At 35.9% G+C, this 18514-nt stretch overlaps 1 protein-coding gene across 5 annotated transcripts in view; it reads left to right on the plus strand.

The window, feature by feature from the left end:
• RBM39 (RNA binding motif protein 39) overlaps positions 1 to 16450 on the plus strand; it is a 29544-nt gene extending 13094 nt beyond the window's left edge. For 4 of the 5 annotated variants that reach the window (XM_036827085.1, XM_036827089.1, XM_036827090.1 and 1 more), the window contains 10 exons: positions 301 to 453; positions 3508 to 3645; positions 5406 to 5471; positions 7467 to 7671; positions 8226 to 8303; positions 12071 to 12121; positions 14195 to 14276; positions 14762 to 14867; positions 15318 to 15396; positions 15485 to 16449. In XM_036827085.1, the coding sequence (XP_036682980.1) occupies positions 301 to 453; positions 3508 to 3645; positions 5406 to 5471; positions 7467 to 7671; positions 8226 to 8303; positions 12071 to 12121; positions 14195 to 14276; positions 14762 to 14867; positions 15318 to 15396; positions 15485 to 15585 (1059 nt within the window). In that variant the 3' untranslated portion in view covers positions 15586 to 16449. Of the gene's footprint in view, positions 1 to 300; positions 454 to 3507; positions 3646 to 5405; positions 5472 to 7466; positions 7672 to 8225; positions 8304 to 12070; positions 12122 to 14194; positions 14277 to 14761; positions 14868 to 15317; positions 15397 to 15484 lie in introns of all 5 variants that reach the window. The other variant, XM_036827088.1, reaches the window with a different exon arrangement.
• Positions 16451 to 18514: the final 2064 nt, after the last annotated feature.

An 18514-nucleotide genomic window follows, 5' to 3' on the forward strand; every position in this document is an offset into this window, starting at 1 on the left:
TAGTTCCCTGACCAGGGATCGAACCCGGCCCCGTGCGTTGGGAGTGGGGAATCTTAGCCACTGGACGAAGTCCAGGGAATTTATTTTTGATACCATTTCTTTTTGCCTCACTTGGAAGTTAATAGTGTTGGAATTGATGTATGTTGATAAATGAATTGAGCCTACAAATTTACCTATTTAAAAAAATCTTTTTAGTGGCTTGCTTTGCAATATCATTAATATGCCTCTTGTCTCTTGAAATTATTATACTTATGTGAATGGTTGCACAAACAGAACCTAAAGTGTGTGTTTTCTTTTTAGGTTCGAGATGTGAGGATGATTTCTGATAGAAATTCAAGACGTTCCAAAGGAATTGCTTATGTGGAATTTGTCGATGTTAGCTCAGTGCCTCTAGCAATAGGATTAACTGGCCAGCGGGTTTTAGGAGTGCCAATCATAGTACAGGCGTCACAGGTAACTTTTTTCTTGGTTAAGAATTTGATCATTGGTAGTGTTAGAAACCTGCTGTTGCTTAGTGTTGTGTTGTAATGCCTTGAGCCTTACACAATCACCACTTCCTACCATAAGTCAGATGTTCTCAGGGTAGCTTTTTAAAAAAAAATTTGCCTTGATTTCTTTGATAATTGTGTATTCTTAATAACATCCTTTTCCATTTTAATGTAAGTTGTAAATACCTATTTCATGGAAGAGACTTGAGAACTTGTTCTAGAATTATACTGATTTGTGATGACTTCTTACTTGGGGATAGAAGCATCTAAGAACATGTTTTCCCCTTCCTATCTTTTAAATGGAATGGTTTTGACATTTTTAGTAAATTTAATATTTTCACTGTTTTAAAATACATACTTGTGAAAGGTTTTATATAATGTTAAGAATAGTTTGAACAGCTAACTATTCTAGCATTTTTTTTTTTTTTTTTTTAAATTTATTTACTTTTGGCTGCCTTGGGTCTTTCTTGCTGCACGCAGCCCTTCTCTAGTTGCGGCGAGCAGGGGCTACTCTTCGTTGTGGTGCACGGGCTTCTCATTGCGGTGGCCTCTCCCATTGCAGAGCGGGCTGTAGGCACGCGGGCCTCAGTAGTTGCAACTCGCGGGCTCAGTAGTTGTGACTCGCGGGCTCCAGAGCACAGGCTCGGCAGTTGTGGCACACGGGCTTCGTTTCTCCGTGGCATGTGGGATCCTCCCGGACCAGGGCTCGAACCCATGTCCTCTGCATTGGCAGGCGTATTCCCAACCACTGCGCCACCAGGGAAGTCTCTCTAGCATTTCTTGAAAGTAAGATGTTTCAGACTAATTTGGAGAATGTTTTTTGTTTAAGATAATCCAAATTATGATTTAATTCCTCTTTGCTGATGCTACACAATAAATGAGTGTTGCCTTTGTAAAAATGAAATTAGTGTTAATATTTTAGTTCATTTAGGTGTAGAAAAATTGGGATGTATCATTCTCTTGGAGTATATTAATGTGAAAGTATTTTTTTGATTTTTTCATCAGTACCTTTTTGTACTAAGAAACAAGTTGATTTCTGTGACTACCTGATAACTTAGATTTTTAAATTGGAGAACATAGGATTTAAAGAATTTTTTTTTTGGCCTTGCCGAGCGGCTTGTGGGATCTTAGTTCCCCCACGAGGGGTTGAACCGGGCCGTGGCAGTGGCAAAAGTGCCGAGTTCTAACCACTGGACCGCCAGGGAATTCCTAAGGATTTAAAGAATAGTTTTTGAGCGATACAAAATAACAGTAGTTATGTTCGTTCCTTTTCATACCCCTGAAACAAATACTCCTCATAACTCCTGAAAAATCTGGTTACTCATCAAGCTTTTACATCATTTTATAGTTAGGCACAAAATTTGTAACCAGATCTTAAGTGAAATTCCAGTTTCACTGTTAAGCTGTAACTGTGGTCAGATTACTACCTTCTATCTCTAAAAGATGATGGTAGGTCCTACATAGTGTTTTAGCAGTATGTAATATTGGGTATTTATCATTTGATTATATGTCACAATAAGAAAATATTTGTTAGGAAGCAGGCTGGGGAGAATCATTGCTCAATTCATTTCCCGTGATGGAGGGCAAACCTAATAGTGTGTACCTTGGCCTGGCAAAGGGCTCAGAAGAATCACATTGATAAATGAGATTGTGAATTCATTTAACTTTAATCTCTTATTATGCCCCAGTTTGTTAAAATAAAGGAGTTTGTGTTAGAATATAAATTGAGAACTATTTCCTTTGAGAAGTACTTGGTATGGGAAAAAATGACTGCTGAACTGAATGGTTTACTTGGTTTGATTTATATTGACCTAAGTCCTTTTACGGTGGACAGCCAGTTGGTGTACTGTACATCGAGTAACAGTGATATTGAGAGCACATGAATAATGAGTGTATTTAACACTTCCAGGAGATAATCTTATATTTCCACATTTGGCATATCTGTTACCAGGATGCTGCTTTAGATTGGCATAATGTAGGGTTTTTTTTAATTTTTAAAAAATTTTTATTATTTATTTTTGGCTGCATTGGGTCTTCGTTGCTGTGTGCGGGCTTTCTCTAGTGCGATGAGCGGAGGCTACTCTTGGTTGTGGTGCGCAGGCTTCTCATTGCGGTGGGTTCTCTTGTTGCAGAGCATGGGCTCTAGGTGCTCCAGCTTCAGTAGTTGTGGCACATGGGCTCAGTAGTTATGGCTCTCAGGCTCTAGAGCCCAGGCTCAGTAGTTGTGGTGCACGGGCTTAGTTGCTCCGCGGCATGTGGCATCCTGCCAGACCGGGGCTCAAACCCGTGTCACCTGCATTGGCAGGCGGGTTCTCAACCACTGTGCCACCAGGGATAGTAATGTAGTTTTGATTGATCACATTTTATATATGAAATACCTTGCATAGTTGCTTTATATGAGTTTTGTATATGCTCTTAAAACTTAATCTAAAATTTTTTTATTGTGGTAAAATGTCATAGTAAAATCTAAAATTTTTGTTTAAGAATTTGGCATTGTAACCATTTTAAGTGTACTGTTCAGTGCCATTAGTCACATGTAAGTGGAATCGTACAATATTCTTTTTTTAAATACATATGTATCTTAATTTATTTTTATTTTTTTGACTGCATTGGGTCTTCGTTGTGGTGCGTGGGCTTCTCATTGTGGTGGCTTCTCTTGTTGTGGAGCACAGGCTCTAGGCACGTGGGCTTCAGCAGTTGTGGGTCACGGGCTCTAGAGCGCAGGTTCAGTAGTTGTGGCTCATGGGCTTAGCTGCTCTGTGGCACGTGGGATCTTCCTGGACCAGGGCTCAAACCCGTGTCCCCTGCATTGGCAGGCGTATTCTTAACCACTGCGCCACCAGGGAAGTCCCCCAATATTCTTTTATGTATGACTTAACACTTAGCATAGTTTGATGTCGGTTGTCATTAAGCAAAGCTAAGGTATGAGTGGGATTTACTACTCTGCTGAAAATGGTATTTATTCATTCTAAATGGATGTGTGTGATGTGCCTTATGTGTTGTCTTAACTAATTTGTAGGCAGAAAAAAACAGAGCTGCAGCAATGGCAAACAATCTACAAAAGGGAAGTGCTGGACCTATGAGGCTCTATGTGGGCTCGTTACACTTTAACATAACTGAAGATATGCTTCGGGGGATCTTTGAGCCTTTTGGAAGGGTAAGTCCCAAGTTTTTCAGTGGATCCTAAATCTTGAAACAAGTGTAACTGCACAATAATTTATTTGCTTTGTCATGTTTCTAAGAGATTAATGTTAGGATTGGAGTGGTTCTATAAAGTTTTTGAGACCACTTAGATCAAGATAGTTTCCCTGAAGATAGCATTTGAAGACAGAATCGATCAACATTTGTAATGCTACAGTGAAATGCATGGTATTAGCTTCACATCAACCTGAATGATAAAATGTACTGTGCATTGGAGCAAGAGATTTTTTTTTTCTTGGTTTGTTTCTTGGGATAGTTTTTCTTACTGAAAATTTAGGGGTATATAAGCTTCTCTGTACTTAATGTGTAAGGAATTAGACTGTTTATGCCCATTTAGTCCTCATTTTTTTTCTTTTTTTATTGAGATAAAATTGACACAGCACTGTCTAAGCTTAAGGTGTACAACATAGTGAGTTAACTTACATACATCATGAAATTATTACAGTAGGTTTAGTGAACATCTGTCATCTCATACAGATGCAACATTAAAGAAATAGGTAACAAATTTTTTTTCCTTGTGACGAGAATGTTTAGGATTTACTCTTGAGTCTTAATTTATGGTATACAGCAGTGTTAATAATACATTACATTTCTAGTACTGATTTATCTTATAACTGGAAGTTTGTATCTTTAGACTACTTTCATCTAACTCTTCCCTCTGCCCTCTACCCCCCACCCCCCACCCCTCACCCCTCTGGTAGCCACAAATCTGATCTTTTTTTCCATGAGTCTGTTTTTGAAGTACAGTTGAATTGCAACACTAACAGTTTCTGGTACACAACATAGTAATTTGATATTTTTATGCATTTTTTCCAAAAGAATCACCAGGGTAAGTCTAGTTCTCATCATTTTAGAGGAGATGGTTAGAATAAATGTTACTAGTAGGCTGTGCTCTGGTTTAAAAAATTCATTGAGTGGCCATGAATAAAAATCTTGGTTCCTGTCGTACCTTGTCCACTACTTAATCTTTATGGCCCTTGGATATACATTTCGTTGTTTTCTTTCACTACCCCACTCAACCCCTTTGTTAAACTGTTTTATGTGTCAATAATGATAAAGTTGGGGTGTTTAATTTTGTGGGTGCTTTATATTTATTGGAAATATACACATATTAATGGTGCACAAATCATAATTGTATGAGTTGGTCAGTCATTACAGAATGAATACGTTCCTGAAACAACCAGAACATGAAATATAATATGTGGGTGCTGTATTTTAATTTTTCATGCTTCCTTTGTATGGCCGAGTTTGTTGGGATATTGTGATGTAGTAAATACAGTTCCCTCATTTAAGGTGAACACTCATTGCTTTGTAGCATATTCATAGTGTTGTGCAACCATCAACCACATCCAATTGTTATTTTTAGTTATTCCAACATTTCCGGCAATTTATTGTGTCTGGCATAATTGATAATTAACATTTGGTGTATTTTAGCAAAGGGGAAGAAAAAAGGTTGATTTCGTTTTTAACATTGTATTCTGCGAAGGATTTCAGATTTTTAGTGGTTTTTGATGCAAAAGACTCCCCAGTGCATAACTTCCTGTTTAGGAAGTTCCTCGGCCTCTAGAAAGAAGATTTTTTGGGCATGAGGGATTGTGATATGTTTTCTGTTATGTTTAAGGGGGAGCCATTTTAAAATCGTGTTTCAAGGGGTAAAATATTTTTGCCCCCCCCTTTTTCACTTATATAAATAATAATTGTGGTTTTCATTTTTAGATTGAAAGTATCCAGCTCATGATGGATAGTGAAACAGGTCGATCCAAGGGGTACGGATTTATTACGGTAAGCAATTGACCATGATTAACATTATGACTTAAAAGGTTTTGATTTTGAGTAGCGTAGTGTAAAGCTTTATTGGTTATTGATAGTGGGGAAGGAGGTAAGGTTAATATTTTCAAGTGGTTTAACTTATTTTGCTGTTAGTAGCCAATTCTTAGTAGCTAAAGGTGTCCACCAAATGTGAAACTTAAAGCAGTTTGCTATCATTCTGTTTATGGTCAATTTGCTTAGCCAACTCTTCATGTAATTGAAGTCATTCACTCCTTTAGGATTTCTTCAGTCTGACTCTTTTGTGACACAAGATGTTAGTTGCATAAAGGTCTCTTGGAAATTCTCTTACTTTTTATATGGACACGTCGGACAACCATGACCAGGATTGCCTTATTAAAAGTGTTTGTAGCTGACCATTGAAGCCCAGTGCCTGAATAGGGTATGACGTGGCAGCTTGGAATAATTGTGAATGGAGGTGCCCTTTTAAAAATAAACTCTTTATATATTAATGTTCATGATGCAATCCAGTTACATGAGAACAGTTTTTCGAATTATTTTTTAACCTTGGAAAGTGCTGGAAACACATTTTTAGTTTAAAATACAGATAGTTGTCACCACTGCTGCTATTGTACACACAAAATTTTTAAAATACAGAGATCCCAGATTTTATCAAGAAATTACAATTGTGTCATAACCAAATTTAAATAAAATTGAAACCTATTCTGTAGTGATAAGAATATGTTCCACTGTTCAGTGGGATTTTATCTACCTCAGTGTGTGTTGGTGAAAAGGAAAAAGTTATAAAACACCAACGTGCTATTTTGTTACTAGTAACATTAGCATGATCTCCCCCCTCCCAAAAAAAAAGGTGTTCAAGGGATTTTACATGCAACTTACAAATATTTCATTCTATTATTATCTAAAGTATTTAGTGTTCTACGTGCTAGATTTAGTGCTTGAATATTTGCTCACTGGCCAGATTTTCACTAGAACACTACTAAACGTCATGTAAACAATGAAGACATTTGGCAAAGCGTTTTAATTTTTTAACATAAATCAAGTATGAACTATTTCCTATGACTTACTGATCTGTATGCAAAGCTAGATTATGTAGGGACTTTCCTGGTGGTCCAGTGGCTAAGACTCCGAGCTCCAAATGCAGGGGCCCCAGGGTTCGATCCCTGGTCAGGGAACTAGATCCCACATGCCACAACTAAGAGCTCGCATACCACAACGAAGCTCCTGCATGTGGCAACGAAGATCCCGCCTACCACAACTAAGGCTTGGTGTAGTCAACTAAATAAATATTTTTTTTAAAGCAAGATTATGTAAATCTACATGGTTCTGTTGTGTGTGTAAATGTTTTTATATTTTGTAACTACTATCTGTAATTGTTCCCATCTCAATAATGGAAAAAAATTATTTTTAAACAATTCAACATTCTGATGAAAGATGAAGCCGTGGAATTAGAATATAGCCCATTCTTCCATTATGTTAAAACCAGATTGTGTGAATTAAAGTTTTATTGTGTCTGCATCCTGAAATTAAGACTAATACTTAGTTAAATGGCAATAAAACAATGACCCAGAATTTTGTATTAAAAATTAAGTTTTGTATTAAAAACCTGAGTTGAACTTTTAATTTTCCTGAATAGTGTACTTTTATGAGAGAAAAGATGCAACATTTTAATTTATTCCAGCATATTAAAAAGGGTTTTGATGTTTGAAAAACTACTTTTCACATTTTGTTACTGAGATTCTTTATTCCCAAAGACAGGTGTCATTACTTGATAATGTCTTGCCATTTAAACCACCACATTAATAAATCTAATATGTGTAAATTTTGGTGGTCTGATAATTTAGGTTATATTACTTATAGCTTGAACTTGTTACTTTATCATCCTTGCATATGTAATTATTGAATATACTAGCTTTAATAAGTAAGGGTTTCTTTACCTTGCGTATATGAGTAATTACTGGACTTTTTATCCCCCTCTCAATTGTATAGTTTTCTGATTCAGAATGTGCCAAGAAAGCTTTGGAACAACTTAATGGATTTGAGCTAGCAGGAAGGCCAATGAAAGTTGGTCATGTTACTGAACGTACTGATGCTTCCAGTGCTAGCTCATTTTTGGACAGTGATGAACTGGAAAGGACTGGAATTGACTTGGGAACAACTGGTCGTCTCCAGTTAATGGCTAGACTCGCAGAGGGTAAGTTTATCCTAGTGTTGTGAATGATTTGTTGATACCGTAATGAGAAAGGTAACCATGCAGACAAATAAACAGAAAATTATTTTTTCTTACTTTGGGGTTAACTGTTATCCTTGGGCAGCACATGTGGTTTCATAGGTGAAATTCATTGCCTTAATTATAATAGAATCTACTTTATGATGGTGCTTTTTGAGTACCACAGCATATGTTATACGATTTCTTTTGCTTTCTATAATAATTATATCCTCATACTTCAGAGTAAATTTAGTTGCAGTGCCTAATACTATGTCCTGCCTGTACAGTTGGCTTCCCATATCTGTGAGTTCTGCATCTGTGAGTACGGAGGGCAGACTGTATCATGCCACTTTATATGAGGGACTTGAGCATTTGTGGATTTTGATATCCGAGGAGATCCTGGAAATAATCTCACCTGCCCTGCTACCAAAGACCACTGTAATTTGTTTTAATGAAGTGACTTTGGTATTACGCAACCAGAAAATGAGGATATTCCTGCTCTTAACAAAGCAGGGACGTTAAGACCTATTCTTTTACAGGTACAGGCTTGCAGATCCCACCAGCAGCACAGCAGGCTTTGCAAATGAGTGGCTCTCTGGCATTTGGTGCTGTGGCAGGTAGGAATTGAATCTTTTCTATTTGAAATCATTGTTTTTTCACCTAATTCGAAAATTTGCCAAATTTTTGCATTTAAAAGGACTTACTGAGAATTCAATTCATCAAGTACTTTTAACTTACAAATTTCAAGAGTTCATGTAAGGAAGTGGTGATATAGGACATAATTATCCACTCATAATAAACTGTCAGGGTATTTTTGAACCCTGCATACCAATTTTTAGTTGAAATTGCTGTTGTTTTTTGTTTTTGTTTTGATTTATTTTTTTATTATTTTTGGCTGCATCCAGGTCTTAGTTGCGACATACGGGATCTTTTGTTGCAGCGCATGGGCTCCTCTCTAGTTGTGGCATGCGGGTTTTCTCTCTAGTTGTGGTGCGCAGGTGTCAGGGTGTGTGGGCTCTGTAGGTTGCAGCACGCGAGCTCAGTAGTTGAGGCGCATGCGCTTAGTTGCCACGTGGCATGTGGGATCTTAGTTCCCTGACTAGGGATCGAACCCGCATCCCCTGCACTCTAAGGCGGATTCTTTTATCATTGGACCACCAGGGAAGTCCCTGTAAGTTGTTAAATCTTTTTAAATGTGTCACTTTTACTGAAGACCAAAAAGTTTATATTGTTTCAAAGGAAAAATGGTTTTTGTAATGTTTTTGTTTGGAAAGCTACCAGAGGCCTTTGAATCAAGCTTTATTTAAAATAATTACAGTATTAAGAGTGCAGAGAAAACTGCTTTCCTAATTAGAACATACAGCAGTTGATCCTTGAACAACATGGGTTTGAACTGCAAGGGTTTACTTACACATGGATTTTTTTTTCAGTTGTAAATACCACACAATTCATGGTTCGTTAAATCCATGAATTTGGAAGGACTAAGGATATGGAGGGTCTACTATAAGTTACATACGGGTTTTCAACTGCTCAGATGGTTGGTGTACCTAATCCCCAACTTATTCAAAGGTCAACTGTATTTTGAGATTTAGAGTTGTAGAATGAAGTGCCTGGAGAGGTGAGGAAAAGAGGGAGAGAACTGATAGTTTCTTACAATTATGTAACAGTGGGTTTAGTTTATGAATCACATTGTTTTCTTCTCTTTTGTGGCTCAGGTACTTGAAATTAACCCAAATCTATGAGCTAGGAGAGCATTAAATTTTGAGATGTTGAAGCCTTGCTTTTAGAATATCTGAGAAGAACCGTTTGTAGTTTGTACTTTAGATGACAAGAAACACTAACCCAAGAAAGTATGGCAATATAAGATCATGGTACTGCATCTGGATATATAAAAAGTTCTGTGTGGTTGCTTGATGATTTCCTTTTCAATTGAAAAGCCATTAACAGAGAGGATCATTTCTGCATCTGCATTAGTCTTTATAGGGGGCGCTTCTGTGTTTTCCTCTTTTTAGTGAATATTCGAAAGTTTGTGAGTACTTTCTAGGGTCTTGTGCTTCCTTTCAAACTGTGATAGATTTTGAAATCTGATAGGTAGTTCTTTAAAATTACTGACAATCATGTTAGTATATTCATATGAGAAGAACAGTTATAACGATTAATGCATTTCTGTATTTATGAATCATTTAATGACTCCAGGTTTCTCTAAATTATTGTTTTGTTTGTTTTGACTTTTTAAACAAGTATTACACATTTAATTTCTTTGCAGTGAACACGTAGTCATAGAATGTCACGTACTGTAATTGAAGATACTAAAGGAAACCCATCACTTCAGAAATATATCCTAGCCTCTGGTTTGACAGTTACTATTTTACCTGAAAACTGTATCTGTGTATTGCTTCCCATTGTTCAGGTCATTCTTTCAACAATTTAGAAAAATGCTAGTGTTTACCATATTCTAGGTATTTCACTAGAGGCTGGTGCCTTTAGGGATTTAATAGAAATACATACGATTCATTTCTAAACAGTCTTCTGTTACATCCTGGCTGCTGTATCAAATATGTTGATTTGGTTTATAAACAATATCTTCGCCTAATTATAGTTTTTCAGTGTTAGACGTTATTATTTCCCTAAGCCATTATTTCTCTTATGATGAATGAAGAATGTGACTATACTTCCCTGGGCACACTTACTGGGTAGTTTATATTAAGGCTGAAAATTCTAAATGTCCATGTGGATTGCTTAAAATAGCCATTTAGTTAACTATTTGTTATATTCCCCCTTTTTAGTGTTGATAGATGATTTTAAAGTTTGGTTCTGTTTTCTTAATATTTCTGGTAAATTGCTATTACTACTGGATTAATAATCAACACTCTATTTTAAGGTAAATATTTACATAACTGGGTATTTTTCTCCTGTCATTAAAACCTTACACATTCCTTGTTAAAATTAGATAAATTGCTGAGTGTTGATGTCAATATTTGAGGCCCTTGTTGCCTAAGTTCTTAAAAGTTGTTTTTTGAAACCAAGAGTGGCCTATCACTATATCCACGTGTCTTTATTCTGGAAGTTTAATGGGTCTTTTCTAAGATAAGTTAGTTCTTATCTTTATGAAACCCATGCTTTGTTTCCTAACTTGTTACAAATGACCTGAAGAACCATTTTTGAGATTTTGATTTATATACACTTAAGATAGCATGGATTTCTGATACCTAAACATTTTTTCCCATTTTAAGGAAAAAAAGACAAATTGTTTTATAATTTAAAGTTTATTGACAGTGTTCCTATGGTCATATCTTCAAGTTCCTTCAGTATACACCAGTTACATTTCTTCAACTCCCTGGGATGCCAATTTTGAGCACCCAGGTATTCTTACGTCCCCATGTGACGTGGGCTGCAGATCCCTTTTCATTTTTGCCCATGTTTTATGATCATTTTGTATACTCAACAAGAAGCCCAAATGATAATAAAATATTGCAGTTGCATCACGTGTTACTGAAAATTAGGTTACTGAATTCAAACAATTTCTATGTTGTATATTTCTAGAATTTTTAAACTTCAAGATACCTTTGGATACTGTGACATTTTCTTTACTTTTCACACTTGCTGCTTTCACTTGATGGCAGCTTTCTCTTAATTGGCCTTCTCATGTAGAATTTTAATGATTATATGAGAAAATATATTGGTAGAAATCACCATTCTGTTTATTTTTAATACAGACTAGATGTTTAGATTTTTCTTGTACTACATATATTATAGTAAATCTGATTAGATTTCATTCCTGCCTCATTAAATTTCCAGAATAGGCCAGGAAATCAGACCTAATAAAACTACCACCTTCTGGGCTGGACATGACAACTTAAAACTTAAAAGAACTTAATATATACATATGGTTAGAATGGGGTCTCTCACTACTTAATCGGTGGATTATTAAGTGTTTGACGTGTACTGCTGCAGTATTTACTCTTTCACCATAAACTTCTAAAGTTTAAAATGCTTACTGACACTGATAGAACAATAAATAGTTGATATCCCAAGTACTTGGAATTGAATTCTCAAGATCAGGGTTTTCATGCATTTTCTGACCGGTGTGCTTCCCTTTCCCCATTTCCCATTATTCCCATGTGAAGAGTAGTATTGTGGAATGCCTTTGAGATGTGGAAGAGTTCTAGGAATAGGAATAGAGAGGCATAAGTTTCCTAGGATAGGAGGAAAGAAAAAGGCCCCAAAGCCTTGTCAATGAGGAATGGGGAAGGAGGTTTGGCTGCCAGGTTTTACTATAAGTTCATTTTGATAAACCCTGCTACCATAGTCCTCTTTTATTAATGCTTTCCTGACATTTACCCTGTTAGTTGAGGCTCTTCATTGTTCCTGCACTGAGCTGTAGAATTCTCTTTTGTTATAGATTTGCAAACAAGACTTTCCCAACAGACTGAAGGTGAGTTGAGTTTTTTATTTGTTTTTGAAGTGGATGTTAATGTAGCAGGACATAGTTGTGTATATATATTATATCATAATTATTACTGTAGTTTGTATTTTGGGCCCAGTTTTGTCAGAATGACATACAGTGTCATTAACAGTAAGCCAGAAGGCCTAATCCAAGTCATTACAGTTACATGAATAAAGATGATAAATGTCCATGCTTTTTCTTGCTATAGCTAGCTTAGAATTATTTTCAGCTTTGTATGCCTATCTTTGTGTTCTGATTGTACGTTTTTATATAGATGTCAGAAAATGAAACTTGTCATTTTAGTAGACAAATCTTTCAGAACATGGAGTCTGTGAACTTAATATAAGGGTAGGAAAAACTAACTCCAGTGATTTGTGTAAGCAGTACCAAGCAATGAGATTATCCAGAACTAAATTGCATGCAGATTTCAGAGATTGTGAAACAATTTATAAAATAGGCTATTGTTTTCTTAGTTTTCAATTATCAAGTAAATCTCTGCCATTTAATATAGCATTTTGTTGCGGTAATTTGGTATCTTACAGGATATACTTAAAGTCGTTTAGGTAAATGATTCTGTATGAAAAAGGTCTTTCCTTGTTCCTTGATAGTCAGGAATTAAATGTGTATCTTAATTTTTTCAGCAAAAGAGACAATTGTACTCAATCTTTTTTTTTTTCCTAACAGATTTTTAAAAGTAGAACTGGTGGATTTTCCTCTTAGTTATATTTCTATGCTGAATTCATTGTGTTCTGCATTCATCTAGGTTGAGCTGGAATATTTCCATCATACATTGTCTAATATTTTTCAGTATTCATAGCATACAGTGACCTTCTAGTGTTTTTTCCAAGCATACTTCCATTTGTTTATGATAAAGGTACACAGTGGGCTTCGTTTTTTTATTGTAATATAAGCACACTTGGCATCTTTAACTTTCTCCAGTAGAATTTGACTTTAGTTATCTTAGCATTTTTACTTTCATACAAAGTTTTATGAAAGACAAATACTTGTTTATTGAAGTAAACTATAAAGAAGCAAAAAGCACTTGTTACTCTCTCAGAAACTATCTTTTTCATGATGTATTTCATGCACAGCCCTAGTTTTTATTCAGTGGAATGTTTCTTATACTTCCTCAGGTTATTGTTCATTTTAATTACCATAATTTCTAATGCACTGTTTTATCCATAGCTTTGTTTATTATTGTTATGTTTTGGAATGAAATTTGGTCAAATATTATGATTACGGTGAGTTCTGTAACAGCTACTGGTAATGTTTTCTAAGTCACGTAAAAGCAGTGGAGCAACTGTCTTGGAAAATGCACTTCAAACTTAAAACCAACATTGGTTTAAATTTGCTCCTAAGTATTAGTGTCCAGTAGTTTTTTATTTTTAACAATGACTATTATAGATACATATTACTCTTTTTAGTGTTTCTCCTGCTGGAACAGACCTAATCATTTTAAAAATATTAATTTGATGTTGTAGTAGGTTTTATAGTCCTGAGATGTTAAATCTTAAATACTTGGATGGTTTTATGTATATTATTTTTAAAACTTCATGCTTTTATAATGTTTATATATTTAAAAGAAAATATGTAACTATATATTCATGGGCAGAAACATAAGAAATAAAACATGGTATAGATCTAGTTGGCATTTTAAGATTGTATTTGCATCATCCCCTGCTTCTCAGGGTATAAACTCCAGCAGTCCTACGAAATCAGTCTTGTTTTTATTTTCTTGTTTGTATTATTGATATTTGTCTAATTGAATGAATTTTCACTACACTTAAGGTTTAATTTCCCTTCTAAAAACAAAAGTCCCACCTTAGGATCAGCTGTCTCACATACTAAGTTGCCTTAGCTTTCCGGCAGCTAAAATGGGGTATTGTTATATACACTGATGTTTGATAGCATTATTGAATATGGTGAATTAGTGAAGTGACTGACTACCCTAGTTTCACCCTGTGGGTCCAGTGGTTATATTGGGCTTTGTTTTATTCATAGGGATATTCTGATGCATTTTCCATGAAACTGATTTCTCCCTCTCTTTTTTTTTTTTTTTAGCTTCAGCATTAGCTGCAGCTGCCTCTGTTCAACCTCTTGCAACACAGTGTTTCCAACTCTCTAACATGTTTAACCCTCAAACGTAAGTAATATACTTTGGTCAAGTTCAAAAGGGTATGCTGTGAAATCTTTAATGTTTAACTTGTCTAAGTTAACATTTAGCATGTTTTCAACATATTTCATAGTTCAAACACTGCCACAATTTTGATCCTTTTAGTATAATTATTTTTATGCACATTATGAATGGTTTCCCTTGAATGTGTTTGTAAGATTGGAATTCATTTGAAAGCTTTGTAGATTTTATGTTTTCCCTTTATATCTAGTAGTTTTCTGTGAAGTTAGTATCAGTATTTATTTGTATCACCAGTATCTCTTTCCTAGTCCTATGAAATGGTGATAAACTTGGTATAAGTATCTTTGAAAGATGTCAATTAACCACTTAAATGTTAAACAGAAATGATTTTTAAAATAAAAGAACACACTTAAGATTTTTTATACAGATTGGAGTATGTGTCTATCATTTTAGAAGTTTGAGTAGTGTCTCATAGATTTAATACTTTGTTACAGAGAAGAAGAAGTTGGATGGGATACAGAGATTAAAGATGATGTGATTGAAGAATGTAATAAACATGGAGGAGTTATTCATATTTATGTTGACAAAAATTCAGCTCAGGTATTTTGATTGTTACTTTCTTGTGTCTTAATTTTCACACATACTTGGGGCATATTATGATCACTGGTTTTCCTTAGAGCGTATTGGGGTTTTTTGTTTTTTCCTGAGAGAAGCTTTAGCATACTGACTAAATACACCCCCTACAAAATAAAGACACTTTTAAAATAGTTCAGGTCATCATGTAGCATTATTGTTGCTGTTTAGTGTTCAGAGGTTGCCATGAAATTCTGGCACCTTGATTTCATTCTTCGGCAGCTTTCACATCATAGAAGATAGTAACAAGGCCAGTTTTGGGGATGATGAACTATTTTCAATAAATTTCTAGGTTATATATATTAGCTAGTGAAACAATTATGCAGTTATAGAGCAGTTTTTCTATAGGTAACTTGAATAAACCTGTTGGAATCCATGTTGTATATCACACCTTTAACCTTTTTTGTTGTATTTTAGGGCAATGTGTATGTGAAGTGCCCATCAATTGCTGCAGCCATTGCTGCTGTCAATGCATTGCACGGCAGGTGGTTTGCTGGTGAGTTTGACCTTTTTTCTGAGCGATTGTTTTTAACGGTCTAATCTAAGTGAAGAAGCTAAACGACCATATGTGTTTCTTTCAACAGGTAAAATGATAACAGCAGCGTATGTACCTCTTCCAACTTACCACAACCTCTTTCCTGATTCCATGACAGCAACACAACTACTGGTTCCAAGTAGACGATGAAGGAAAATATAGTCCCTTATGTACATAGCTTTTTTTTCTTTCTTGAGAATTCATCTTGAGTTATCTTTTATTTAGATAAAAATAAAGAGGCAAGGGTCTACTGTCATTTGTATACAGTTCCTGTTACCTTGAAAAAATAAAAATGTTAACAGGAATGCAGTGTGCTCATTCTCCCTAACTAGCAAATCCCACTGTATACAAAGCTGTTCTCTTGTTCTGCCTTTTAAATGTACATGTAGAAAATTACATTAAGGATCTATAGGAATAGCTCTAGGGGAACAAATGTGCTTAACATAAAAAGGCAGACAGGGATGTAATGATGTTTTTAATGTTTCAGAAGCCTAACTTTTTACACAGCAGTTACATTTCACTAATGTTGATATTTGGTTAATGGTTTAGCAGAGGTTTCTGGAATACATAGTTTATGGAAATTCAAGACAGCTAAAAGGGCTGTTTGATTAACATCTCATCTTGCATTCTGATCAACTGGCAAGAAAAGGAGATTTCAAAATTACATTTCTGGATGGTATCTTTTCAATTAATGTATCTGTAAAAGTTTCTTTGTAAATATTATGTGTTCTGGTGTGTCTAAGATTCCAAACAAAATGATCCCTGCATTTCCTCAAGATGTTTAGTGACAGTCTGGTAAGCAAAGCAGTCTGAGCAAGAAATAGGAAATGCAGAAATAGGTTTTGTCTGGTTGCATATAATCTTTGCTCTTTTTAAGCTCTGTGAGCTCTGAAATATATTTTTGGGTTACTTCAGTGTGTTTGACAAGACAGCTTGATATTTCTATCAAACAAATGACTTTCATATTGCAACAATCTTTGTAAGAACCACTCAAATAAAATTCTCTTAAAAAGGCCACAAGAAATCTTCATTTTTGAAATGTTTTAAAGTCACAGAAACTTGGAAATAGAATATTAGTTTCTTTGACTTTTTAGTTGCCTCTTTGGGAAAATTCTTAAACTGTTGCCCTCAAGTTGTCCCTCTACATTCCTCTATCAGTCTTAGTACCGTACTACTTATTTAGGGTATTATATCAAAACTGAGGAATTTACCAAAAAGAAAACCAAACTGATTTGACCAGGCCTCAAACCTGGGCATACTTAAGTCTCTCTTACGTTTTCTGGACATCTTTGTGGGGAGGAAAAATGCCTCGTTATTTAAAAGTAAATACTGGAGAAAATGGTGGAAGTTCAAACTGGTTTCCCAAATTGATTTAACTGCATTTTTGAGCTTTAACTTTACTTGGGCAGCAACCCTTCGTAATTTATCCTCTGAACTCTGCTTCAAGTTTTTGTGTCTAGGTTGAATCTTGAGTAGGGGATGTTGCTCCTAATTGCTCCTTCCAATACTGATTTCCTCACCTGCCTGAATTTCTTTTACTACTGTATTGATTTGTTAGGGCTGAATCATAAGTGTTACAGGTTTATTCAGATATCAAGATAACTCAGTTTGAATTTGGAGGCGTCACAGTTTTCTACCAACCCTTTTGAGGGATGTTTGTAATTCCCTTACTTGCTTCAGTTATAACCTAAAGAAAAATTTCAAGATTCAAGTTAACTTTATTTTTGAACACCAGGCAGCAGTGTTACTAGGTGGCAGAGACGTACATAATGCCAACTTTTTTCTTTCCAAATTATCTCCTAGTGATTAAAAATTTCTTCTTGGATCAAGTACTATCAGGTTTGTTCTGTCATTCCTTTCTAGGGAACTGGGCCAGCAAAGGTGCCTTCAGGTGTTTATTTAATCTCATCTGTTAAGAGGTGGCAAAAATTTGCCCACCACCAAAGAATGAAATTTGGGTTGTAGGGCTTCCCTGGTGCGCAGTGGTTAAGAATCCGCCTGCCAGTGCAGGGGACACAGGTTTGAGCCCTGGTCCGGGAAGATCCCACATGCCTCAGAGCAGCTAAGCCCGTGTGCCACAACTACTGAAGCCTGTGCCCCTAGAGCCCGTGCTCCACCAGAGAAGCCACAATGAGAAGCCCGCACACTACAAGGAAGAGTATCCCTTGTTCACCGCAACTAGAGAAAGCCGGTGCACAGCAACGAAGACCCAACACAGCCAAAGATAAATAAAAGAAATTTGGGTTGTAAATGATGTTCAAAGCAAATTTGTTAAAAAAGAGTTTAGTCAAATGGAAAATAGCTCAAACGGCTATTCTGAGTGAGATCCTTTAGGATCTGAGACAACATACAATTTGGTTGTGAATTTTTTAGGTGCTGTAACTTATGGGAGTGTCCTTGACCACAGTTAGATCTGAGTGTCTTTATGCCCCCCAAATATTCCAGTGTAGTTTATTATAACATTTATTATCATCTTCTTAGTTAATGATTGAGAAATTTTTTTTTGAGGGGTTTTTTTTGGTTTTTTAATTTTTATTTATTTATTGATGGCTGTGTTGGGTCTTCGTTTCTGTGCGAGGGCTTTCTCTAGTTGTGGCAAGCGGGGGCCACTCTTCATCGCAGTGCACGGGCCTCTCACTATCGCGGCCTTTCTTGTTGCGGAGCACAGGCTCCAGATGCGCAAGCTCAGTAATTGTGGCTCACGGGCCCAGCTGCTCCGCGGCATGTGGGAATCTTCCCAAACCAGGGCTCGAACCCGTGTCCCCTGTATTGGCAGGCAGATTCTCAACCACTGTGCCACCAGGGAAGCCTGAGAAATATTTGAGGGGAACTCAGCTTAGAGCAATATCAAGGAATATGTTGCTTGTACAGGTGAGGGAAACTACCTTAAGCCAATTAATAGAATGGGGGGAGGTCAGTTGGTAAAGTTTACATCTTCACTGATGGCTGGTTAGAAAATCATTTGGGATTCATGAAGCTGAGAGGCTACAAAATTGGTTTGAATTTGTTCTTTTTCTGATCAAGTCATATCTGAAGGACAATTTTTGGGTGAAAAATGTAATAGCTAACCTTGTGACCT

Source organism: Balaenoptera musculus, chromosome 15 (assembly GCF_009873245.2).
Source record: "Balaenoptera musculus isolate JJ_BM4_2016_0621 chromosome 15, mBalMus1.pri.v3, whole genome shotgun sequence".
Classification (NCBI taxonomy): domain Eukaryota; kingdom Metazoa; phylum Chordata; class Mammalia; order Artiodactyla; family Balaenopteridae; genus Balaenoptera; species Balaenoptera musculus.